The 26,800-nt window shown below is 41.2% G+C and overlaps 4 protein-coding genes across 4 annotated transcripts; 1 reads left to right on the forward strand and 3 right to left on the reverse strand.

Moving 5' to 3' along the window:
• Positions 1-250: 250 nt before the first annotated feature.
• On the reverse strand, positions 251-17,195 carry LOC128744307 (eukaryotic translation initiation factor 2 subunit 3). The gene is made up of 4 exons (XM_053841186.1): positions 17,019-17,195; positions 10,351-10,525; positions 652-1,762; positions 251-589 (listed from the first exon to the last, which is right to left on the reverse strand). The coding sequence occupies exons 1-4, from the start codon at positions 17,091-17,093 to the stop codon at positions 532-534; spliced, it is 1,419 nt and encodes a 472-aa protein (XP_053697161.1). The 5' UTR covers positions 17,094-17,195; the 3' UTR covers positions 251-531.
• On the reverse strand, positions 7,263-9,890 carry LOC128744306 (histone-lysine N-methyltransferase SUV39H1-A). The gene has a single exon (XM_053841185.1). The coding sequence runs from the start codon at positions 9,825-9,827 to the stop codon at positions 7,971-7,973; it is 1,857 nt and encodes a 618-aa protein (XP_053697160.1). The 5' UTR covers positions 9,828-9,890; the 3' UTR covers positions 7,263-7,970.
• Positions 17,196-21,741: 4,546 nt separating the features above from the next.
• LOC128742723 (protein SET) lies at positions 21,742-23,177 on the forward strand. Its single transcript, XM_053839170.1, has 2 exons — positions 21,742-22,331; positions 22,394-23,177. Exons 1-2 carry the CDS (start codon positions 21,908-21,910, stop codon positions 22,726-22,728), a joined length of 759 nt encoding a protein of 252 aa, XP_053695145.1. The 5' UTR covers positions 21,742-21,907; the 3' UTR covers positions 22,729-23,177.
• Positions 23,178-23,702: 525 nt separating this feature from the next.
• LOC128741660 (ATP synthase subunit O, mitochondrial) lies at positions 23,703-24,778 on the reverse strand. The gene is made up of 3 exons (XM_053837616.1): positions 24,650-24,778; positions 24,061-24,507; positions 23,703-23,997 (listed from the first exon to the last, which is right to left on the reverse strand). The coding sequence occupies exons 1-3, from the start codon at positions 24,677-24,679 to the stop codon at positions 23,842-23,844; spliced, it is 633 nt and encodes a 210-aa protein (XP_053693591.1). The 5' UTR covers positions 24,680-24,778; the 3' UTR covers positions 23,703-23,841.
• Positions 24,779-26,800: the final 2,022 nt, after the last annotated feature.

The raw sequence follows: 26,800 nt of genomic DNA on the forward strand, positions 1-26,800 counted from the left end.
GTTCTGGGCTAAGGGGTAAGGTTTGGCGACCACTGCTCGGACGTTTTTTCGAATAAACACGCTTTCATGATTCTACTCATTAGAGCTTGCGATACATGAGGCTTTGTTGTATTTGCAACATGTTTGCAGTACCTGCCGTGCTGCGGCAGTCATAAATAAATCCCACCCATAAACTCCGGTTGTGCAGCCGTTACACAAGGGCAGTGTTCTTTTCCATTCCACTTCACAAACGACGCAAGCATTGATTCTAAATAGTTGTATAAATCAATTCTTGGATTATACAGAACGCACATTCTCTGTCGATAGGTTGATAAAACCCAAAACAAGATATCCACTCATGCAACCCTGAATCTACTAATTTATCTGAATTAACTGCTGCTCTTCTTACCGTGACCGGAGTCAAATTGGTTGATTAAATAACTGCTACAGCGGGGACCGGTGTGTCTCGTTTAACTTGTTAGATATTCGTGTTTCAGCTTTATTTAGTTCTCGCTTCGTTTATTATTTATTGCCTGATACACCTGATATTTCTTACTTTTTCAACGGATCAATAGTAGTACCTCCACGAATTTGTCCCCATCCGATTAAACTGAAATAGAAAGAAAAAACATTCAATGCTAAATTACGTTCGGACAACCTTCCAAAACTTACCGCCAATGTTTCTCGACACGTCTGCTGAGTGCGATCTTTTCATCTTTCTCCGTACACACCGGGTTGGTCAGTGCAATTTTAGCCAAATCAGCCTTCGAGGCCACTACACGTCCTCCGGTGCTGAGTGAACCGATGTTGACCAGCAGCATCTCGTTCCTGGTAAGCTTCTGCACCTTGGCACCCTTTTTGTCGCCCTCGGTACGAACACCGAGCAGTCGCTTCAACAAATAGTAAGACACTTCCAGCTCGACGAAAATCTTGGGCAGGGCACCGACAGCTCCCAACACTTGACCGACCAAACGATCGGCACGGCATAGAGTTGGTTCAATTTTTGTACCCACTCCGATCAGACCACCGGGCACGGCGAATTGCAGATCGTTTTGTTCTGCATACAGAGAAACAATCTTCGAAAAGATTGGCTGGCAGGTGAGTTTGCCATCCGAATCCTTGCTAACCAGACCTGGTCGCACCTCGATTTCTTGGCCAACAGTCAGAACACCACGCAAAATTGAACCACCAGCAACACCACCCTTCAAATCCTTAACTTCGCAACCCGGTTTGTTAACATCGAACGATCGAATAACGATCAATCTTGGTGCAGATGTGAAATTTCTCGGAGGAATCGGAATCTTCTTGGTAATGTATTCACACAGCACCTCAATGTTATATTTCAGTTGTGCCGAAATAGGAATAATCGGAGCTCCTTCTGCGACCGTCCCTTGGACGAACTTTACGATCTGTTCGTGTTGCTCCTTCGCTTGCGTATCCTTGACCAGATCGATCTTATTCTGCAGAATGATTATATGCTTCAGCTTCATAATCTCGATAGCGGCCAAATGCTCCGATGTTTGAGGCTGCGGGCACGATTCGTTGCCAGCAATCAGCAGCAAGGCTGCATCCATAACGGCGGCACCGTTCAACATGGTAGCCATCAGAATGTCGTGACCGGGACAATCGACAAAACTGACGTGACGAACCAGCTGAAACCGACCGGTACAGGCAGGTCGGTAGCAGGGAAAGCTGTCGTCCTTATTGGAACCACCCGAGGTGTAGCATGTCGGGCGCAAGCACTTGGGGTTGTCGCACTTGTAGATCTTGGCATTCGCGTAGCCTGGAATAATTAAAAAATATATTTTGATTAGGTCACCTGATTGAACATGAAACATTAAATGTTAAATAAATTTTATTGTGAATTCTCGCGTGACTTTTCACAAGGACCTAAGTAACATTGAGAGTTTCTCTTGTCAACTATTTATTCGCCAGAAGCGTACGCCGTCGTACGAAGCTGACAATGTACAATGTACAAGTTTTTTATGGACTTGAAGCCCTGACGCTGCTCACGCAGGACGCGCCGTTGCCGGGTTCGAGCGGAGCGGAGGGTATTGCGGACGATATTTAGCGGAGAGTAAAAACTGAAAGCGAAGAGTGATGGAGGCGTATGAATCACGAGCTACAGGTACTGCTTGAATTCCAATTGTACAGCTGGCGAAAGTCGATGACTACAGTTTTTTTTCAATAACTCTACCAACATCAGGGTCTGGCAAAGGGTGAACATGTTCATTCCATAACTTCTGATCACCAATTCCACAGTGGCTGCCGCCCACCTTAAGATTACAGCCCTGTCAATGGAATCGGGACCTTAGATTAATGACCTACTGTACCGGAAAACAAAAATTTAATGAAAATGAAAGAAGTCAATCTGGATTATTGGAAACTACCTTTAGCATGAAAACACGGACACGAATCGGAACATGAATACTGAACCTTGCCCAGCACTCAGCAGGGCGAGCTGGCTCAACTTGCAAGGGAAGCTGGCCGCCTGAAGCTTGAAATTCTGTCTTGCTCGACTCTGGCATGCTACTCGAGAAAGAGGACTCTGAAATACTCTGAGTACCCTGAAAATGCTACTCGAGAAAGAGGAGTTGGATTCCTATACTGAGCCCATGGACACATACGGCCTTGATAAAGTGAGAACCGATAGACGAAAGAATAATTGTTGCCAGATTCAGTACACGGGTCAGAAACCTTACAGCAATCCAGTGCTATGCGTCAGTAGATGTTGCCGACCTGCAAGAGAGAGTTTCTACAGGCAGCCAGCTGAACAGCATGGTTGAGAAAATCCCGAAGGAGGGTATCTAAATCTACTTGGGCGACTTCAACGCAAAGATTGGCCAAACCACGGGGTTTAGGAGAGATGAGCGAAAACGGGGAGCTGTTTACAGAATTCTGTAGTAATAAAAACATGGGTCACGTGGGTTTCCTGCGGCGACCGAACAGAAAACCAAATCGACCACATCTGCATCAGCAGAAAATGGCGAAGGAGCTTTCTTGATGTACGCAACAAACACAGCGCTGACCATCACCTTGTTCTCGCTGAGATATGTTTTCGCGTCGCACGTGTCCAACGACGGGAAAAGAAAGTTGGGTGCCGCTACGACGTCCGCCGATTGGAGAATACTGAGGGGAAGAGGGCCTTTGCCGAACAACTTGAATCCCGAGCATTGGGATGCAATGGATCGGCATCAAAAACGCCTTGATCATGACCCTCGCAAAGCGCGCATCGGGAGGAGGGAGTGGATTTCAGATGAAACATGGAGGAAGATCGACGAGTGGAGAGAGGCGAAAGCTGGCATTGAGCGGCCGCGAACTAGATCGGCTAAGACAGCTGGCCGTCAACGATACGCCGAACTGGAGAGGGCTGTTAAAAGAGCTTGTAGGCGGCCCTAAAGAACCTGGACTAACTCCCTAGTAGTCGAACAAGATTCGTGCCTGGTGGCCTGATAACTGAATATCCAAAGACGGAACTCTATCGTCGATGCCATCAACGGCCGATAGCAACAGAAATTCGTGAACGTAGGTGGAAGTGGATCGCCTGAAGCATCTTGAAGAAAGAAGCGAACGAGATATGCAGAGAAGTATTCGACTGGAATCCACAAGGTAGAAGAGCGTAGAAGAGGCAGAAGGCCAGACCCAGAGGCTCATGGCGACGCAGCTTAGCCATCCGGGCTGTAGCCGAAAACCTGTCCTGGCGACAGATAAAAGCCATGACGGGTAACTGTCAGCAGCGGAGATCTTTGATCTTAGATCTTTATTCTAGCGAGAATCCAAGGTGCATCAATTTCTCCCAGTAGAACTTTGCCGATGAAGATCATCCTTTGGATGTTTCACCGCTTTTCAAGGGAGTCCATTCCCAGGCGACGGCATCGTGCTTCGTACGGCGGTAGCTCATCGAGTTTCACAATGGAGAGAATCTCAAGGCATGCTTTATGAACCGTGATTGGATTTTTTCGATACTAGCTGTCCAAATGCTACTGAACGGATTCCGTATACCTAATAGCTGCTGTTTCCAAGACAGATCGAACCAGGCTGAAGTACAAGGCGCGCAAGCAGTATGAATTACGGAACTCTGCTGAGACGCGAAGAATAAGCCCAAGATTTTTTCGGGATTTGCGAGTGATGTGACTGCAGTACCCCCGAAAGTTTGATTCTGAGTCTAGCATGACCCCGAGGTCACGTACTACGTTTGTTCTATCTACGTGTTCGTTTTCTACCCTGTACGTCCACTGAATAGGGTGCTTTTCCTTGTAAAAGTGACTACTACTGAACTAAGCATTTCGCTATGCTTATCACCAACAAGTTTCGTTTGCATCAGTCTTGAAATTTGTCGATGACTCCTAGTAACAACTGACAGTTAGTGAAGGTTTTGATTACTCAAAAAAATTTTAGGTCGTCGGCATACAGCAGTTTGCAACCTTCCGGTAAGCATTGGCACACGTCGTTGAAGAATATGATAAACAATAATGGCCTTAAATTAATACCTTTAAGCTGTTATCAGGAGCTGGAAAAGGGTTCACAAATTCTAATAGACAAAATTAAACAAGCCTATCGTTCGAGTTGTCCGAGTTCTACAAATAGGGATGTGTCGTAGTGGAACGATAGGCTAGAGAAATTAAGGAAAAGGGCCAGGAAATTATTTAATCATGCCAAAACCACATCAAATTGGTCCAAATCAGAAGATCTAAACGTAGGGATTGGAGGTTTAATTGTGAAAACATTGAAAGTGTCCCGGTTGTTAGTAGGCTTCAGAAGGTTCTCTCAAAATCTCATTCTAATGGCTTAGGATTTCTCATGGTTCTTTCACTTCAAATACAAAGGAAACGCTAGAAGTACTGATGAAAACACATTTTCCAGATTCTCTAGCAGTTCCCAATCAAATGTTAGACATTTCAGACTCAAACTCTGAAATAATGGACAAGTGTGCTGAGACTAGACCAAACGACTCGCTGGATAGATAAGAAAGATCTAATAGGGAGAATGAAAGTCTGGTCAATAAAATTTTCACACACCCAAGAGTAGAATGGGCAATTGATTCATTTGCCTCATTCAAATCTCCAGGAGTTGATGAAATTTTGCCAATATTTCTTCAAAAAAGCAAGACTGTATTAGTTCCTGGTTCAACAAAGCTATACAAAGCAAGTCTTTTGCTGAAATATATTCCTACAGTATGGCGACAGGCCAAAGTAGTGTTTATACCAAAAGCAAACAAAAAAGACAAATCTTCACCAAAATCATTTAGACCAATTCCTGAAAGTAATGAAAAAACTAATTGATGAATATGTTAAAGGTAAAATACTCTGCAAAAATCAATTCGCGTATCGAAGTGGCATGTCAACAGTTACTGCTCTCCATTCTATCGTAAATAAAATAGAAAAAAATTTTGAAGCCAAAGAAGTCTTACTAGCAGCATTTCTGGATATAGAAGGAGCATTTGATAATGCTAACTATATCTCAATGGAAAATGCAATGAAAAGACATGGTTTTGCAAACTGCTTGGTTGAGTGGATTGTTGAAATGCTGTCGAAACGAGAGATACTTTCCAATCTTGGAGAATCTTCATTAAAAGTTATAGCTGTTAAAGGTTGTCCACAAGGGGGAGTTTTGGTCGTTGGTGGTAGATGTCCTTTCGAAAAAACCTGGAATTGCTAGGCTTTGAAGTGATTGGTTTTGCGGACGACGTCGTCATTATAGTCCGTAGCAAATTTGATACAACAGTTTCAGAACGAATGCAAACAGCAATAAGTTTCACCCTTTCACCCCCCTATATGCTATTCTAGAATGTACTTCGATCTGCTTGAAGAGAAAATATAGGTATGCAAATATTTGTATTTTCTCAGACAGTCAAGCAGCTCTAAAAGCTCTAAAGTCCGTTGCTTGCACTTCCAAATTAGTCTAGGACTGTGTAAAACTGCTTCAACAGCTATCTACACACAACAGGGTAAACTTCTTTTGGGTTCCCGGGCACTGTGGTATAGAAGGTAATGAAAGAGCAGACGAGTTAGCCAGATCTGGATCTGCTATGGAATTTATAGGTCCCGAACCTTTCTGTGGGGTATCCAATAGTACGTGCAAGATGGAACTGAAAAAATGGGAAGAGAATCAGGTCATATTGAACTGGAATAATACTCTATCAGCCCGTCATGCAAAAAGGTTTATTAAGACAAATGCCTTAATCACGCAAAAGCTATTGAATCTTTCAAAAAAAGATTTGAGTACTTTTAGCGGAGTGGTTACTAGTCATTGTCCAAGCAAATATCACCTGAAGGTAATAGGAAAGCTTAATGATGATATGTCGTTTCTGCAATCTAGAGTGAGAAAGTGCTCATCCTATACTGTGCAAATACAAGGCATTATTTAATAAAAGGCGCAAATTTCTTGATAAAGGACTGTTGGAGCCTTCGGAAATATGGGCTAGTTCTCCTCAGAAAGTAGTACAATTTATTCTCAACATATTACCGTGTTGGGATGATGGCTTGAATTAAAATAACAATTACTAAACAACATAGTAGTTGTTCATAAGTAAAGGCATACAGCAAAAGAGGACACACCACAATAGATCAAAGAACTGGTCGCAGTGGTCCAAGGTCCCCAACAAGGAAAAAAATTAATACCTTGTGGGATCTATTAACGGCTGAAGAATTCTTGTGATTCTATTGAGTCTAGTTTTAGGCAGAGTCGACGATCAGTCAGGTAGCAGGTTGGAGAACATTAAAGAAAGACTTTCTTTATTAATTTCAAAAAAGAAAATCTTGAAAACATCTGGAGAACACTCTTAAATCAGAGCCATTGATAGTAAATCGAATCGAGGGGATTCGCGGTACTAGCTGTTACCTGCGCCGTCTGGGAGTCGTGGAGTGGGCACACAAGGCCTCTCTTGTTTCCGAGTCCCAGTGCGTAATGCTTATGGAAGAGATTTCGGATGTGTAGTTTGGCCTATACACAAAACGTATGTTTTTGGTTGCTTTATTTGACGTGAACGGAGGGGATGTCTATCGTTGGTTACGGGTAAGTCGGTCGTCCGGTTGATGCGATGCATGTGAACCCCCTATCGGTTCGTATTCGGCATGCTCAGCTTTTGGTGCGATCTGGTGGCGCCTAGTGCGCGGCAAGGGGCGTCACTCGAAGATTCGCTGGACTTCGGCAAAGTTAAGTTAAAGCAGGAAACTTAGTAACATACCGTGATTCAGTTTCAACAAGATTGATGCCAACGGTGTTGAGTAGCGACTCGTAGTAGAAATACCACTTACGATCTGCGGCAGATAAATCCCCAAAACTGTTGTTTCTATCGACCGGTGGGTACGAGGGCGCCTGTCGTGATTGGGCACGATAGACTGCAGGCTGATCTCCACAACTGGTCATCCGCCGAATGGCGTACAATGAGGACAAATTACGTACGCCGAGTTACTGGTATATGATGGGTGACGTCGAAAGCTCATAACTACATAACGTCTTCCGCCATCTCGTTCCAACTGTTCACTGTGCTGAATAAGGATTCGTGATGGACAATTCCCCTCCACTTTCGTTGATTTGCTGGATTTCGGCTGAGCCAGTTAGTGTCGCTCAACGGAAAACGCTTTGCCGTTTAGATCGTACAGTCGACCGTATTCACCAACACATGCAATCCATTTTTAAACTATCTATACATAATTAGGCCCTACATTTCCACACAAACATGAAGTTACCGACGAACGGTAATAGCGGATAAAAAAAGATTTGAAACCGCTGATCTACAATATTCAGAAAGTATAGTTTTATGATTTTTATAAAATGAACATATTCCAACATTCGGAAGAGTTTCTCATCGATCAATAACATTTCCGATGGCAGCATAAACTGTCTATATTTTCGAGCGTAATTAAACGTGTTCAAAATTGTAAAAATACAATAATTTTCATACCTTACATGCTATTGAAATTACCTAACTTGTGCAAGGCAAATCGTGTGGAAAATTAAAACAATTATTCCCGTCTCAGAAAGCAATCTCAGAACACATACTTCATACAATTGTCTGCCCCGCATCGGCATTCGGTTAAATTTTCCGGATCCGGTTTACCCCTGCCGGGTCCACCATCGCCCGTCAGCTGCTCTTCCCCTTGGCTAACGTCCTTCCCACGGCTTTCGTTGATTTGGGTCTGATAGTTGATCGTCAATTCCTCGCCGGCTTCGATTTTTCGTTTCGCGAAGAAGGCCAATCTGGGCAAATTTGGATCCAGGCAGTTAACCCAAACAGACCATATTCCACAGTTCGGATCGCAGGAGTGGTTGATGAAGCGTGCAATATTGCCATAGGAAGCTGCATCGATCGTATAAGGATTGTCACTGCCGTTGAAATCAAGATCAAATAAGTAGGTACGGCCTACGGCGTCATATTGTCGTCCACGCTTCTCTGCTTCCTCATAAGTAATGACTTCTCCGACGTATTCGGTGATGTACCAGCCTTCGTATATGGTTTGGTTAGTTTTGACTCCCCAGCCGCGACCGTTGGATGTCTTGAAGAGAGAAACGTTAAACTTGCGTCCATTTTGCATAACACGGTTGGCACAATCGGTGCTGCAACGGCATCGTTTGTTACATTCATAAATCGGTGTTCCCGGGGCTACATTCAAACGTTTCTTATAATTGTATGCAAGTCGAGAGCCAGCCATTTTACCGCAACATTCACTACGGTAATTACACTGCTCACATTCACATCCGTATGGTGGATCATCCGGAATTACAACCCCTTCTCCAGCAAGATTTTCCTTGATGTACTTGAAATTTTCTGCCGGTGCGTCAAAGTCTTCAAAATTTTCAACCACAATCTTACTGCTCGGCTCAAACTCGTTAATCATATTTTCAAAGTTTTTCATTTTAATCAATTGCTGATGACGCTTTCGATAGGACATTTCTTGCCAGATATTGGCAAAAAGCCGGTCGTAGACACGTTTATTTTTTGAACCACTCAATACTATCTTTGCGTATAGAACAAGATCACTGTCGAAGGCTAAAGGATCAAACGTCTCATATTCTTTAAAAATTTCCGCAGGGGATTTAGCTTCCTGAGCTTCCAGTTTCTCCTGATACCCATCTGTTTTACGAAACTCCTGCAAAATTTCGTCAATTGTATCCTGGTGTGCTTCTATTTGATACTGGATAAACTCGTGAATGAAGTCGCATGTTCGAATGTTATTCAGCGGCTCCCAGGTGTTGCTTTTTACACTGTATCCGCGCCATTTAATTTCAAAATAAGGAGCATTCGATATCTCCTGAATGTCAATTATCTGTTCCACCGCGTATTCGCCAGCTTTATTCGCTTTCGGGTTCTTGTTGACCGACTTACGTTTTTTGCTTTCCCCGGTTGATACGGGTGTTTCTGTACCGTCGCGATTGCTTCGCGCAGCAGGTGAACCAGTACTAGAGTCGCTCAGCACTGATATAACAGAACTCGCGCGACGAGACATTCGAGATGATGAACCAATACTGGTCGTTGATGGACGCCTTGCGGAGATTCGCGGCGTATGACTTCTTCGCGACCTGTGCCGCGATTCAGTGCTGATCAATGAATCCGTATCATCGGCCTCGTGATCAGTTTCGTGTTTCTTTTTCTCTACATGAAACCCATTTTGGACTGCTGACTTGTTGCTTCCATTCGCTCGACCAAAATAGAACTCGATGTTGCGTTGTTTTAGCTTGTTATCTGGACTTATAGCGGATCCTCCGCCACTGAAGTAGCTAGATATTTTAGGCTGCTTTAAACGATTTTCATCGACATCGGCCGGACTGGAATCGGACCAACCGCGGCCACGCTTCTGTCCAACCGCTGCCGGAGGAGTTTGAATTTTGTACCGCTCGTGAGTCATTTTAATATATTGGGCCAACTCGACCGGACTGGTCGTTAACCGATTAATCAATTCGTCCGACAGTGGCTCTGGAAGATTGAAAAGCAGAAGAGAAGTTTGCGTCTGGATCAGTTTTTACTTAGATGAAACTTTTTTTTACAAATAGGGCATAATTAATATTACAGTCTCAAAAGGATACTACACAAGTTTGGATTTCTAACAGTTCTTTTGATAAAAATATTTGATTTTCTGCTGGGGGTGTTACTTCCCTGCGGGAAGCAACAACCGACCGTTAGCCCCTCAAACGAAGTTCAAATGTTGATTCTGAATCCAGATACAAATTTCCCTTGAGCTTTAATCTTCAAGACACTATCACAACTAAGTTTATTTCATCGTGTATTCATATGCACTTAATAAACGAAATATATCACGCGAAAATACTCAAAATTGTGGGACTGAACAGAAAAACAAACATTTTGGGAAATAAGAAATACTTTTCTACTCTACTAGCATGTGCAAAAATGATCCGAAAACAAAAACTCACCCAGCTTGATGGTGATGTTGCGCTCCAGTTCGTTCTTAAAACGAACAGTCTGCACTCCGGAGATAGCCTTGACCACGGTGGATTTTCCGTGCGCTACATGGCCGATGGTGCCGATGTTGATAGTTGCCTGGCGCGAGATAACCTCCGGCGAAAGGGGAGTCAACTTGGTGATATCCTGAAAGGCGGAAAAAATAAGTACCCTACTGTATTATAGGTTTTCACTAATTTTAGGAATCTAGAAAGGTACTACAGCATAGATATTTGGGCAGACATATATTTGAGAAACCTTTTTGTGGAGCTACTTGCAGCTAAAATTTTTTTTAATTTGAGATTTTAATTATTCTTAATTTTGGTTTTTCCCACATTAAGTTACTTGCTTTGCTTCAACTCTATTAATTTCAAGTTAACTTTTCTATTTCTTTTCACCTTTTGTTCTTTCTCCCCTTATTAATTAGTTTAAGCCGCATGATATTAAAGATTCAGCAAAAATCCTGCACGATGCTCCCATATTCCGCCCATGTGCGGTGAGGAAGATGAAGCGGAAGAGTAAGTAGTATTGTCTGCAACATGGTTGAATAAAGTGTGTTTTATCTTTTGTATTTCTAGCACTATAAAGCTGCAATGTCGATGGTAGCAAAAAGAGCAAAGACGGGTGCAATTCTCCTCTGGCACATTTGGTGAAATTCGTGAATACTTCAATTATGAATCGCGCGATAGATGCAACAAATTTTGGTCTCGAAACGATAAGAATTCAGATTGCGTCCTCGGTGCTATTATTCAATTTGTCGACGACATTGTCCACTCTTATACAGCAGGAACCCAATAGCATACATGAAATCTCTTAAAGGGTAAGACCGAGGATTTCTTCGATTCCGAAAGCAACAAAAAGGACGTTTTTTGAGAGGCTGTCCAAAAAAAACGCAATTTCAATTCAACCGAGTGGCTTTGAATTATGAAGCTCAGAAGTCTAGATTCTAGCATAGCAGCCTAGAAAAGCACATTTAAATTGTCGGCGATATTGTCCTTTGTAGAAACTCAATGCCATTCAAGAAGTATCGTAAGATTCTGAAAGCATCAGCAATATGATGTAGCGCCGATGATCGGATTGAACCCAGAAAAGTACGGTTTTTGGGTCGGTCCAAATTATCCGCTGATTCAGCGGTTCAGTGGCTCTAGATTGATTTTTTTATTACGGATGTTTTTTCTAATCGACGCAGGGGACGGTAAAAAAAAAGCTGGGGAATCCGCGGATCGAACCAGGCCATAATCGGAGCCATTCATAACCGAATTCGAACCCACTTCACCTCTCAGGCCCTGTGGATCGCAGGTAGTAATGACCCTTTGCCACAGAGGAGTGGACTAAAGGGAAGAAGGAAAATTGTTCTATACTTTCAAGCTTGAAATTTCACAGCCATCAGCTTAGAGCAGGGCCCGACATCACTTTCAATTGCAAATTGTCACTCGACAATGAAGCAATGAAGCTTCGGTTTCAACTGAAGCAACACCGCTTCGCTTCAACGCTGGCTTCAATCTGCGTCAGTAAAACAGGTTTCACGTCAGAATGTCGATCGGTTTTGAAGTTTCATTTTAATTTTCCTATCAACCATTCAGTAGAAGGTCAGTAACTTTTAACTCAAATGAATTGAATTTGAGTAATATTTCCTAACGTGTAACGCATGTAATATTTAACCTAGTATCGGCAAATCGTGTTCGTGCCTGACTTTAAGTTGTTGTCACTGAAACAGTCACTAACTTCAGCTGGTGCTTGCTTGAAACATGCTTCATTTACGATGCGAAGGTAAGAGAAAGTCAGCGTCTTTTATTTATATCGACTATGCTGGGTTCTGGCTTAGAACACAAGAAATTTTGCGGGGCTGGTTGTACGATCTTCGTCATCGTCGTCAGCAGCTTAGAGCCGGGGTGGTTCGTGCTGTTTTATGCTTCATTCAACTCGATCTTGGGTTATTCGTCGCCCATTTCCCAGGCGTTTCTGAAGTTGTAGTCCACCGTTCTTAACCCCTCTAAGGTCTACATCATTTTTAGCACCGCAAAATTTACTAAAATGGCCGTAACTTTTTTATCTTTCAATATTTTTTCACCAAATTTTGGAATTTTGCCGAAAATATTTTCTATTTTCATAATATCTATAGATAATGGCCATATGGCATATGGTCCCGGAGCTATTCCGGAGTTCCTTGGGGGACCGAGATATGGCTTTTTTAGATAAAGTTGCCAAATATCTAAAATTTGTTTGAAATCTGTTGATTTTTGTAAACATATCATCGACTGTGGACATATCAGTTACTTTGCCGCAGTTAGGAGCCATGGTGCGCGCCATCCGGATCCGGGGGGACACTATAAATCCGGAACCTGTTCCCGTAACGGGACATTTCAGCATCAGCAAAGCATGTCGTGTCGCGTATCAAAAAACATCAGCATTTGACAAAATAGCGATTGGTGATCATCTCATGTTTCTCAGAGGCCATATGGCCGATTCCAGGTCCCGGACAAGTTCCTCCGAAATCCGTTCCGTGTTTGAATCACAAAAGAAACCCTCCCCGGACCCGGACCGGTCATACGGCCTCTGAGAGACATGAGATGATCACCAATCGCTATTTTGTCAAATGCTGATGTTTTTTGATATGCGACACGACATGCTTTGCTGATGCTGAAATGTCCCGTTACGGGAACCGGTTCCGGATTTATAGTGTCCCCCCGGATCCGGATGGCGCGCACCATGGCTCCTAACTGCGGCAAAATAACTGATATGTCCACAGTCGATGATATGTTTGCAAAAATCAACAGATTTCAAACGAATTTTAGATATTTGGCAACTTTATCTAAAAAAGCCATATCTCGGTCCCCCAAGGAACTCCGGAATAACTCCGGGACCATATGCCATATGGCCATTATCTATAGATATTATGAAAATAGAAAATATTTTCGGCAAAATTCCAAAATTTGGTGGAAAAATATTGAAACATAAAAAAGTTACGGTCATTTTAGTAAATTTTGCGGTGCTAAAAATGATGTAGACCTTAGAGGGGTTAAGGGCACGTATCGGTCCAGAAGGGGGTTTATACATTGTCAGCTTCGTACGGCGGCTTATGCCTCTTGATCGTGCCGTTTTACGAAGTAGGCTTGATGTTCTGCTTGAATACGTTGCTGGATCTCCTCATTTGTGTTGCTGTCCGTGGCCACCAGCGATCCCACATACACGAGCTCATCTATTACTTCTGGTTCGTCGCTACCAACAATTGCCGTCCACGAAAAGCGCACGTTGCTCTCGTTTGAGCCTCTACCATACATGTATTTGATCTTCGACGCATTTATTTTAAGGGTACATAAACCACTAAAACTAAAGTAATTCCATTACTTTTTTATTTCCATTTTTGATTTTTGATTTTCAAACTTTATGTACCTTTTTCTCAGAAACTACACAACGTATTGGAACAAACTTTTTTTGTTTTGTTGGTAGGAGCTCGGCAAAGACTTTTATAACCTTTGAGTTTTGTAAACGAAATACAGCTTGAGAAAAAAGAAAAAGAAGACAAAATTTTCTTTTTTTATCCGTTTTTTCTTCTTCTTTTTCGTGCGATCTTGAAAAGCATGCAGGATAAATTGTTAGCTTGTTTCGGCCCTGACCGCGTCTCGAAGAGGCTCGATCCTATGGACTATTACAGCCTTTCCCAACCGAGAGAAACCGAGGCCACAACATACCTCGATGCCAACTGAGAGGCAAAATTTTAACATTTGTCTGATAAAATCAATATTCAATTCAATTCAATTCAATTCAATTCAATTCAATTCAATAAATTCAATTCGAGTTTGTTGTCAAATGAAGAACACTCAATTTCAACCTTTAACTGAAAAAATTTCCCATTTCTTGAATAAACTGCTCAAGGTTAGTCTATGTCCGATTTTTTTTGCTAACCCCCAAGAAACGTTTCTAACTACGCTCCTGGTGGGACGTGTTAAGCTCCAGCAAAACTGGTGGGTTATTTTTAGACGGAAATTATGCCTCTTCCTTCGTCTATTGTATTTTGGAGAGTGCAATTCTTGGGTCAATCCTGGGCTTTGGATTGTTGATTTCAGAAGTGACAATAGAAATAAGGAAGAATAATTTTGCACGAGCTTGTTTCGTAAAATTAGACGTTCAATTTTGGGCACCGATTTTTATTGATGATTCTCTATTGTAAACGGATATGCTAAATGGCTGGATGGAGTAGGTCGTTCGTAAAAAGCGTGTTTCGATCAGGAATGCTACTTCTCTACACGGTTTCGTTGTCAGTACCCTACTGTTCGGAACAGCATTCGGTGTAGGAAACGGACTTCTTTATTAACAAAAGCATTTGCAAATTGCTCAAAGGTATGAAATCGGGAAGGTAACTAGGAAAAAGCGCTCAACATAGCTATAGCCATCCCAAGCCGCTACCTAGCGCCTCCACGTGGACATACCTGGAAATATTTCAATTTATATAATTGAGTAGCCAAGCTTGTGAGTGTCACTTAACCGTTATTAGCAGATATTCCAACGACTGTAAATAAATCATTATCTATGTATATGGAAAGCGTTTCGTACGGTACGACCACGTTTTCTTCCTTCCCCTTGATTTCAGGGAGTTTAAGGTATTATTTCTGGTTCCACTTGATTTCACGGAATTCTCACTGCGGTACATGCTGCGCAGTTGGCTTGGCCGTTGACAAGAAAAATGATTGATTCAAGTAATCGTCATTTTCCAGGATGCTTTCAAGAATTAACTGCTTTAGTGTGAGATTAGTTTAGATTAGAAATGGCATCCATACAAAGAACATGTGTAACAGAGGCATCAATTCGGAAATGGTTTGCTGGGGAGAAGTATCAACATACATTTCCGCAGAAAAAAATTATGAACCTGGATGGCTCCAAGAAAGAACTCGATTCTGGCCAAATGTAGCAAGCGATCCACGCATAAATCAAACACCAATTAAAAAAACGATAATTAAAAGGTAGCCTAAATTAAATTGTCATGAATAAATTCTGTGGCTCTTTTGCTGTCTATAATTAGGAACGCTTTTGCCTATTATTAGGAAAACACGTAATAAGGAACATGAACCCGTTGTTCAAGAAATATGTTTTTGTATTATTTTAAAGTCCGTCTTATTTAATACTTTAAGTCCCGTGTACAGTGAATACGATGGTAGTAAAAGTCACTAATAATATATTTGTTATTTATTTTGCATCGCGTAACTGTAAGACGATTGTCTTTTTATTAGTTACAATGATAAACACTGAAGCGTCACGTAAAACTCAATTCAATATTCGACTAATACTAAGTTACTGAGTATCATAAACATAGAAATGCTCAATCAATCTTTTCTTCAATGTGGCTGCACTCAACTTAATCGTTAAATTATTAGGTAAACTATTCCATTGGGCCACACCTCTGACATAGAACGAACTACCGTATTTGGCTGTACGATGACGAGGTAGGATGAATTTTGTCATCCGTGAGCTCCTAATAGGTTGTAGTTTGTTGTACAAGTAATTTAATTGTTCTACGGTGAATATTCGAAACAGTATTTGGCAACATCTCACCGTTAAAACCAGATTTCTAGTTTTATTCCATATGCTACTTAAAGCAAAGCAAAGCCTAGGTGCTACATTCCGTTATCGAAACTTGATCTTCTGTTCTTATACGACAGACTTCGCAGCCAGCTGTTAGAGTGCAGGACAATCCCAGGGTTAGTTGCTACGACCCTATTGACTCTAACAACCTCTCCCAGTCGGGATTCGAACACACGGCGGCTGGCTATCATACCAGCATCATACCTCGAGGCCAACTGGGACGCCATACGCTGCTTACGCCACAAAAACCCCACTGAGACCTGAAATATCTCCGGTGAAATTGAACCATATTTCACCGACGTATTTTTTTCCGTTAAAGGTCAATCTAACGTGGTTCTTTTAAAACTAGTTGCCATATAAAAATCGAACAAAAATCAGTGGAGGTAGAGCCAAAAGTGTAACTAAAATTACCCTAATTTTTATTGGCTATACCTATATACCGTCCATTGCCCAAGGCAAGCAGAATCTTAAAAATTTATGTATGGACCAGCAAGCATTATTGTGATTATTGCCCGTTGGTAGTAAAATGACTCTCATGGGTTTATTTGTATAAAAATATGGGTTGAGTTTCATTGCATCGCCATCATACAGGATACATCTTTATTAACGATCTATCCACTAAATGCGTAGACACATCGCAAACTATTCTGCCGAGTAAATGGAAGTTCAAATATAAAGGTGCTATTTATTCGTCGTGGTGCATACGGCACCAAACACAAACGAATTCACCACTTGCAAGAGGGAGTGGAAGAAAATCTAACCTAGAAATAAGAAGCAGAACTATCGCACTAATTTCGTCAGCTTTCAGGATTTGAGAGATTCAAAACCATGTTACCTGAAATCCTAAAAGTTCGATATAATAACAAAAGAAAGCGTTCATAATGCACATATCCGACACATCACTAGAAAAACGTCCCCTTTCTAAACCGGAATTTTGTGGCATGTTGGCATTTTGCTGTACAGCACCAGCAGAGAAAAATTACTGCTTACGTTCCACTGCCACCCATACGCGAGGGCGAGCGAGAGATCGGATTGGAAATGGATGGCACCGCGAACTTACCAGCTGCGAAAGGTCCTGTTTCTGCAGATGCGGCTGCCCGGTGGTGGCCTGCGTTTGCTGATCACTTGAAGCCATCGTGAATGGATTATTTGCAGCACTTTTTGGATGACAAATACGCTAATTTTCACCAGAAAAGCTGGACTGCACTCTTACGCGATGCGTGTGTTGCCACTTTAATTCACTTCAAAAGAGCTCTTCTTCTTCGTTTGCTCTTTGCTGCGTACTTCTTTTTCGCTGTCATCGAAGCCGCGCGGCTTTGTTCAGCTTCACCGCGCTTTACCGGTTCACCTTCAAGGGTGCCATATGTGTTAATTTTTGGAGTATTGCTAGCATCCCGATAAAATTAATTTAATAATTAAATTCAACAATTATTGTGTCGTTTATCAACCTCCCAAGTAACAATTTCGGGCTGATCAAACGCTTTTATAGCTGATTTTATTCAACCTGTGGCTGATCTATGGTTGAGGTTTAGAAATGAAAACCTTTTTTCAGCTCTTAAACCAGGGCTTGAAAAGGGATCGCAAGTTGAATGTGACTGCCGTGAATGCGAACTTTCCGCATTCAAACTCCGCTTTTTGAACGATCATTTGACTGTTTTTTCAATTCAGTCAAGCTGCCGCTTGCGCTGCTGCCGTCTTACAATTCATGCGGCATCTCTGCAAAAGCAAACAGTCGATCTCCCGTTTTGCTTTGCGCTTTGAGAATATAAACTGCAAACTGACTGGAAGCATACGGTGACGTATTTTTTCGTTTCTCTTTTTGTCTCCAAATCGGCTGCTCACAGTAATAGTTTGTCACCCGGACGTCGGTCCGACGCAAGCAAAATATTCGTTTGTATTGGACGGAGTCCAACCGACTTCTTCCATGCACATGTAGTGGTTGTTTTTTTTTGTAGTATTGAATCATACGATTGTGCGGTTGCTTTTCGTAAGCGTGGTGACTGCCAGTCATTTGACCGTTTTGCAGTCATTCGCTGCTCCAAACGGTAAAGGCAACTTGATCGAAACGAAAATGTTAAAAAGCTTTAGAATCCGTTCATACTACTGCGTGCCATCGGCGTTTGACTGAGCAAACTACCAGTTGTGTTATGCATAGCGTTCGTATTCCATCACTAAACGGACGGTGTGAACTTGAATGCGCGTTGGTGGGACTGCGGTAGAAAAAAAGGATCGGTCGAAGCCCTGTCTTAAACATCAAAATCTGGTGATTTTATCAAGCTTCAGGCTACCCAGGTAACCAATAAGCATTTCCAATGCAATTTAAATGCAAGCCAATAAGCATTTAAGTTGCCTTAAATGCTACTTAAATGCTATTTTAGCAAAATATGCGGCTACTTTTCTGCTAGCCCTCTTATAGTGCTGACAATGCTTATTTGCAGCTAGTTACCGACAAGAAGAATTTAAATAGAGTTGTGGATGCCAATTTACAACAGTTATGCAGTCAAAAGGCTGATAAACAACAACCTGCAGTATAAAACGCCAGGGATGCTAATAAACGACTGATTTACTGCTTATTTTAATGCTTATTGGTTACCTGGGTAATTAATAGCTGCTTTCGAAGCTGCAATGAAGCCTAATAGAAACTTTTTTGCACTTTTAAATAGCCAATTTGCGCAATACTGTCAATTCTATTTTTAGAACGAGAAATAGTTTTGCAATCTACCTTTCCAGTCGCTTAATCAACGCTTCATCAACCTTTATGCAGCTAAAAAAAAATCTATTTTTAAATTTAAAAAAATGGAACGCGTCATTTTTATTTCGCCGTGAACGCGATATTTTTAATTTCGAATAACTTTAATTCGTACAAGTATAAGCTTACCTAATTAAAAATGCATGTCTTTTTTCCGGGAATTGAAACCCGCCATCTTTTGATCCATAAGCACTCACCGTATGATCCGCCCCATTTGCATCTGCAGAACAGACAGTGAGAATATCTTTACACCTGGAGCCTAGCCCGTCTAGCGTGAAGCAGTCGATAATGTCGATAACTGACAAACTTTTGCTGTCAGCCGAATTGCGAAATTCTATGATCTGACAGTATATGTGCTGTGAGCCGAAAGAAAACTTGGTAGAGGTTTGTAAAGCCACTTTAACACCCTTAAGCAGACTTAAAGTTTTTTAAAAGCTGTGAACTAGAGATGGTCGGGTATGAAAATTTGAATACCCGAACCCGACCCGTACCCGATCAAGAAAAATATTAAAAACCCGTACCCGACCCGAACCCGCAAGTTTATTATTTTTGATACCCGAACCCGACCGCAACCCGACGGGTACGGGACGGGCCCGGGTACCCGACCATCTTTAGTGTTAAATGTGGTCAATAGAGATACCCGACCCGACCCGTACCCGGTTTCAAAAACTAAAATTAAGAACCCGTACCCGACCCAAACCAGCAAATTATTTTTTTTTCAATACCCGAACCCGACCCGAACCCGGCGGGTACGGGTACGGGTGCGGGTTTCGGGCAAATTTTCCGCTACCCGACCATCTCTACTGTGAACCTAAGGAAAGTTTCCACTCTACATACTCTACAGCCGTAAAATGGTTTGATGTTTATGGTTGTTTAGAAGCAGATTGTTTAGCAGAAAAATCCGCTATTAAGCTTTTTTATCAGCTTTTGGGAGAGAACTGGTTTGAAAAGCTTCAAGTAGCTTAAACATCGCTGATTTAAACACCATTTGAGTGCTTACTTTATGCAGCTTTGATCGCCTTAAACCAACCCGTAAACAGCCATTGCTCTTGCAATTCAGCTACCGTTGTTACTTGGGCTACTTAGATTCGTGTGCTACTGGACAAGAAAAATCTTTATCCCCATCCCCATACCTAATAGAATAGAAAATGTAGTTTATTTACCGTTTTTAAAATAAAATATATTTTTCCAGAAACATCCAAAACCTTGTCCCTGTGGTTTTATGAAGTTTTGTGATAGACCATTTTACGAACTAACAACATTGCTGATATTGATATTGCTTCCTGTGGATTGTCAAAGTACCAACACGGGAAAGCGCAATATCAATATCAGCAGGCTACCTTGTCGCTTGTCACATAAAATGGTCTAATAGTGAAATATTGCTGACTGCATGAAAAATTTTACATTCAAAAGTGCACGATCGTTCATAGAAGTGCTATTTTCGATTGAATCGCGTCGACATCTTCGGCGCACTTTTTCGTTATATTTCAAACTATCATAGTGTGCCAAAGACACTGAACCGATTCAATCGAAAATAGCACTTTTAATGAATGATTGCACACTTTTAAATGTAAAACTTTTCATGCATTCAGCAATACAAAAAATCCTCAAAGTTTTCTCAATTTGCTATTGGTGATTGCAAAAGGAAGATTGTCCAATCAATAAGTGCGTAATCGCTCATAAAAGTGCTATTTCGGTCTCTTCGGCGCACTTATTGCTTGGAATGTATTGCGGCGCTTATGAAAAATCAACCTATGGTTAGTGATGTCCGTTAATCGTTCGATTAATTCAACTAATCGAATAACGCAAGGAATATTCGAATAATTTTTAATCGAATACTGCCAGCACGAGTAGTTGAATTAATCGAATAGTTCAATCAGTACGAATAATCCCCGAATAATGCTCGATAATCGTTCATAATCATTCGATTAATCGAATTATTCAAAGAATTATTCGAATATTTTTAATCGAACACCACTAGCACGGATAGTTGAATTAATCGATTAGGGCAGACAATGCTCACGGATTAATCGGTAATCGAATAATTGACAATTTCGGACATCACTACCTGTGGTGGCGGTAATAACGCGCTCAGAAGAAAACGCTGGATTGCACTTTTATGAGCGATTTCGCACTTTGGATAGTACAATTTACTTTGCAATGATGAATAATGACGCTAATAAAAATTCTTAACAGTACTTGTTTGAGAATTTCTATCTGTTCTTAATAATTTCTACAGAAAATCTTAATGTACATAACTTGGATGACTATGTATAACAACTTTTAATAAAAGCAAGATAAGGATATGAAAAAAAATTAGCCTGAAAGTTCTGTGGAACTCAGTTTGAACTATGTATACACATTATTTAGTTTTCCAATTTTTTAAAAGTTTAAATCCGGACATCTGATGATTGATTACAGAAAGTTAATACGAGATTTCCACGAATTTGGCATCTCTCCTCACAGCTGAATCGGTTCTAATCTGAAAGTTCGAATGTTTCGAATGGTGCTTGCAGGGCTGTCTATTTTTTTGTTACCACTGCGACCCAGGGTTACCAGAAGCGCAACTTTTGAGTAGTAAAGGCAGATTTAAATAATTCACAGTTTTCTGCAAATTATAGTGATCTATGCAATGCAGTTTTTCATATTTCTATAATTTTTTATGATACGTACTCCCTACAAAAAACATTCTTCGCGGTTGTTGGTATTGGTATTATTGACTGTACGCATTTAATTTTACCTAATAGCACAGCACCGCTACCTAATAGCACAGCTTTAACACCGCTACTAAAAAGTAGGTAATCCGATTCTACCGATTCTACCTTTAAATTTATTACCTACTCGCACAAAACTGACTATTTAAGGAGCAGCACATAAGTTTCGACTTCATTATTTCTCTATGATTGAAAACAGTTGCTTGAGTGAAACTTTTTCGGTCAACGGGTTTCGAGATTTCGAGTAGTTGCAGCAGATTGTTAATTCAAAATTTCTGGCATCTCTGTTTGCGACGTTGCGAGCTGCTTCATCTTCATCCGTCAGGAAAAAAACCGAAAAACACTTTGTAGAACGAGGCTGCGTTTAACCGGCATTTTCCTTGTCGATCATTGTTCAGATTGTCTCGGATTAACTTGCTAGTTCCGTGTTGGTTTATTTCCACTTTAATCCACCAGTAAGTACCAGTGATCTACGGTATACTAAAAATGGCCACGATTGCCAAAAAGGTGAAAAAATCGGATGACGCGTTAGAGGACGAATCGGAAGCGTTGGAGGCAATCGACAGCTGTCAAAATGAAATCGATGCGCTAAATGAAAAGGCAAGCGAGGAAATTCTCAAAGTGGAGCAAAAGTATAATACGTTGAGAAAGCCGTACTTCCAAAAGCGGAATGAAATCATCAAACGTATTCCCAGTTTCTGGGTTACGGCCATAGTAAACCATCCGCAAATATCCGGCATCCTCGAGGAGGAGGAAGAGGAATGCCTGCAGTTCATGGAGAAACTGGAGGTAGAAGAGTTTGAGGACATCAAGAGTGGCTATCGCATTCATTTTTACTTCGACGCGAATCCTTATTTCGAGAACAAGATGTTGACAAAGGAATTCAATTTGGGGTCCAGCGGTGGTAAAGGTTTGTTGAAACTATTCTATTTTGCTTGAGTTGTACACTAATAAAACTTTGTTATTTTACAGAAACTCCAGTCTCGACCAGTACAGCAATCAAGTGGAAACCGGACCGTGATCTGACTAAGATGTTGCCGAAAAAGGCTTTGGCAAATCGACGAAAGCGCGGTCTGGAATATCGAACTTTCTTCGACTGGTTCACGGATAACAATGATCCGATCAACGACGATATTGCAGAGCTGATCAAAGACGATTTGTGGCCAAACCCACTGCAGTACTATTTGGTGCCGGACATCGAGGTCGAACCGGAAGCTGAAGAGGATGGCGGCGAGGAAGAGTTTGGCGATGAAGGAGGTGAAGAAGAAGAGGAAGACGAACTCGACGAGGAGGAAGAGGAAGCCTAAGCTTCCAGTGTCCGGTCGATGCCAAGACAGCAAAATTGATGTATCATGTTTTTCTAATGTCCCCTGTAGCATATGTTTGTGGACAAAGTAAGTAACGCTAAGACCTGGCGCGGTGCGGTTGAGTTGTGCGTTTGAAATGCTACCTAATCTTAAGTTCGTTAATCAGTCACAAAAGTAGCTATTAACATTCTTGATTTAACAAAAAAAAGTTTATTGCTCGAACATGAATCTGTAATGATAATTATACATGAAGGGCTCCACATTTTACATAGAACAATAGTTAAATGTATCTATTACATTCATCAAAACTCATGACTGCGGTTGGTAAACTAATTGGAGACAAAATATAATCAGATTAAATTTTCAGTTATTTCTCAGATGTAAATGATTTAAAATCTAAATTAAAGAATGCACTAAGACGTAGTTGAACTATCGTATAATAAAGTACACTTAATATAAGATAAAAAACAAGTATTTTCAATCCGAAACATGGGGTATGAACTGCGCGCAATTCCTTACGCTCAACAACAGGCACTTTTCTCTATATATAATGTTGCATTTGATTTTGAATATCTTCTTGGAAATCCGGTCAGATGATTTGATTAATTTTTTTTGTTAGTGCTGAAAGCTCCAAAGCTGCGCTTAATCTTATAGAGCCAGGATTCGGCCATTTGATTTTGCTGGTGGAGGGGAAAATATCATCTATCATTCGTTCGACAAACCGTGAATCCGTTGGTATACAGGATATGTCTGTAAAGCTTAAGGAGACCTTAGATTTATGTTAGCCCGATTTACACGCAGTTGGTGCCTTCATAGTTTTAAAAATTGAAAACCAACGAAATTCTCCATTTCAGCTTCACCCTTTCTGAATAGAATTGTCTTTGGGATCATCACACTCAGAACATGGGCTTTGGATAAGGGTAGATTGTAATTGTAATTGTATGATTGTATGATATAAATTGACGGTCCACATATGAATACAAAAAACTATTTGAAGATGTTTCCCTTTTATTCTGTTTCTGCATGACTGTTCGATATACTGCAGAAATATTTTAACTTTACAACAAATCCTACAAATTCATTTACCACTCGCAACGCTACACCCAACCCATCTTAGATCGGAGCGGTGATGATGTCGGTGTACTTCTTGATTTTGCTGGCCACGCTCATGTCCACGTATTTATCGCCGATGGAGACGACCATTCCACCAATCAGCGCCGTGTCAACCTTAGCAGTAAGCTGGATGGTTTGGTTCGGTTTTAGGAACGCCTACAACACAGTTCGCACGTAAAAAGAAAACCCATTTCAACCTAATCAAGCATCTACAATTACCTTCAGGGCACCCTCCAGTTGCTTGCGCTGAGCATCGTCCAGAGGCTTCGCGGTTACGACTTCACACACGACCTCTCCCCGTTCGGCGGCCATAATCAGCGAGAAGGCATTGATGATGCCATCCAGTCGACCCAGACGCCCGTTTTCGGCCAGCAGCGCGAGCAGGTTGCCAGTGGCAGCGTTAAGCTTAACCCGATTGGAAACTTCCTTCAGAGCGGCGGCTTTCACGTTTCGTTTGGTGGTCGGGTTAATCAACAGATCGCGAACCTTCGGATCGGAACGGATCTGTTTCTGTAGCCCCTTGAGATCCTTCTCGACGGCATCTAGCACTTTGGTCTTGGAAGCGGCCGAGTACAGGGCGCAAGCATAGCGACCTTCCAAACCAAAAACCTGAATCGGTGGTTTGACCAGCTGGGCTGTTGCGGAGCTAGTGCTCAATTGACGGGCCTGAAACAAATACAAAGAACATTCAATGCAAAATTACATAACTAATGCTCCGATTAGCTGTGGCATAACCTTCGCCGTCAAAAACAAGTTTAATATTAATCTCTTTACGTTATTTTTTCAGACGTTAGAGTAATTTACTTACCAAAACCGATAATTTACCAGATGCAGCCATTTTTTCGCTAGGAAATCTGAATGATTATTTTTCTCGAATGCTTCGGATAGCTCGCCTTGGCTCGAGATGTCTGGATCTAAACGTTAATATGACAGGAACAGAACATGTCGATTTTTTTGCGCAACTTGTCAAAATCACGGGTGCACGCTTATTTCATATTGTTCGAAAAATGTTTTATTTAACATGGAAGTAGGGTAACCAACCTATTTTGAACCCCATCAGCAGCTGTACATAATTTGTCGACCAACATTTGAAAGGAGCGGATAAGCCACCCCATCGGCAGACAACCATGTTTTCGCCGCCAACATCTCGTGTGTGCGAAAATGAGATAGCATGTCAGCACTGCGTTTCACTCAACTGCCAGCAGTCTGATTTGGGCCCGCTGTCAAATTTTGAGCCCCGGACATGCTGTCGCTGACGTTTACTGCAGTTCGATACCGTGGACCCCCGTTCGTTTGACCGTTTTTAATCTGAACACTTTTTAATTTGAACCCCGTTGGTTTGCACGACGTGCAAATTAAAAATGGTTCAAACGTCATACTCCATATAACATCGTTTGCTTATGCAGACAATGCTCATAAACACGATTTGTTTGTGCTGATCTAGCGTGTTTAATCTGTTTCACATTGCGTTTTCCCAACGACACGTATACTCAGCTGAGAGCATAATCAGCAAAAATGCTCGCATCACGTGACGATCTGCATTTTACATTTGTTTTATAACACTCCGTTTGACTTGTTTTATAACGCGTTAACATTTACAAAGCTGTTATATGCATGCCGCAATTAACTATTTCGAAAAAAAACTATCGAGATTTCGTCCACGAATATCGGTACCAGTTATATCGATACATTATCGCCTAATGCTGACCTCGCCAAATATTGAAGGATGTGCTTTTGTCCAGAGCTGCCATACAAATAGATTAATTTCTATTGTTTAGATATTGCAACCCCATTCCGTACTTCTTAAATTTTGTTACTATATTTACACATATTTTTATACTTATGATATTCAATGAATTTATATAATACATATTTTTGAATGTAAGATGCTAAAAGACATTTATTTATGTAGTTTTAGTTGCTAAAGCATCAGTAACAATAGAGGTTTTCCGTCAGATCATACCTCTCCTTTTCTTATTTTTTCTCAAAAGTACTCCCAATACGAGTGACAATGGTGCAAAAATATATTTTTTTCGTTGACTCTAGAATTTACTACGATTTTTTAAACAATGCAAATTGCAAGAATGTTGAGTTTCTTTTCACCAAATCACGAATGTTGAGTTTTAAAAAATTCGTTTCGGCTGCACTGTTTATCAAAATTTTCAGATTTTCTGGCAGCATTGCATAACAGTTTTTGACATATGTGTATCAGCGGTAGAGTGAAAAGGATAAAACGAATGAAAAGCTAATGATTACCTTCTTTTTCATTTCGTTTGTTGCTTGCCACAAGAGTAAAGAGTGGCACAAATGGTTTCGAAGTGGTGAAAATAGAGGACACTGGTACAAAAAGGCATGTAAGACATCCGAGAAGTGACCGGTTGAAATATACGTATTTTAGTTTTTCATTTTTACAGTAGTTAGAGGCTTTAATAAAGAAAGTTTTATATGGGTATCATTTCTAAGAGTCAAAACCGAACATTTAGTGAAAAAAAAAATTTTTGACGGAAAACCTCTATTGCACATATAAACCAAAAAATATTTGGCCACCTTTCCTTGTTCTCGTTGCGGTGATTGACGATGCGGGTTACCGCCGCAACAGGATGAAAATTTATGTAAATAACCGCAATATTTCTGACTGGATTTGGAACAGCGCGAAGGTTGTTGTGTCATGTGTTTCAAACTATTAGCGAATCATAAATAACCTGGCTCAGGTCGATTAGCATTCAGTTTCAATCGAAGTGCTGTCAAAGCGTTCATAAATTAACCGGGATTGCATTTCGGTTAAACTGACAGCATTCAGTTAGAAGCGCAGGTTAAAACTGTCTAGCATTACGGTTTACGGGTCGATCTGTCAAATTGCCCGTATCGTTCATAAATTTCGGGTTCGAGTTAGCACGAACCCAGGTTAATTTATGAATTCGCTTATGTATCAGCTAACCGGTAAAAATCTGCTGCAAAC

Source organism: Sabethes cyaneus, chromosome 3 (genome assembly GCF_943734655.1).
Source record: "Sabethes cyaneus chromosome 3, idSabCyanKW18_F2, whole genome shotgun sequence".
Lineage (NCBI taxonomy): Eukaryota > Metazoa > Arthropoda > Insecta > Diptera > Culicidae > Sabethes > Sabethes cyaneus.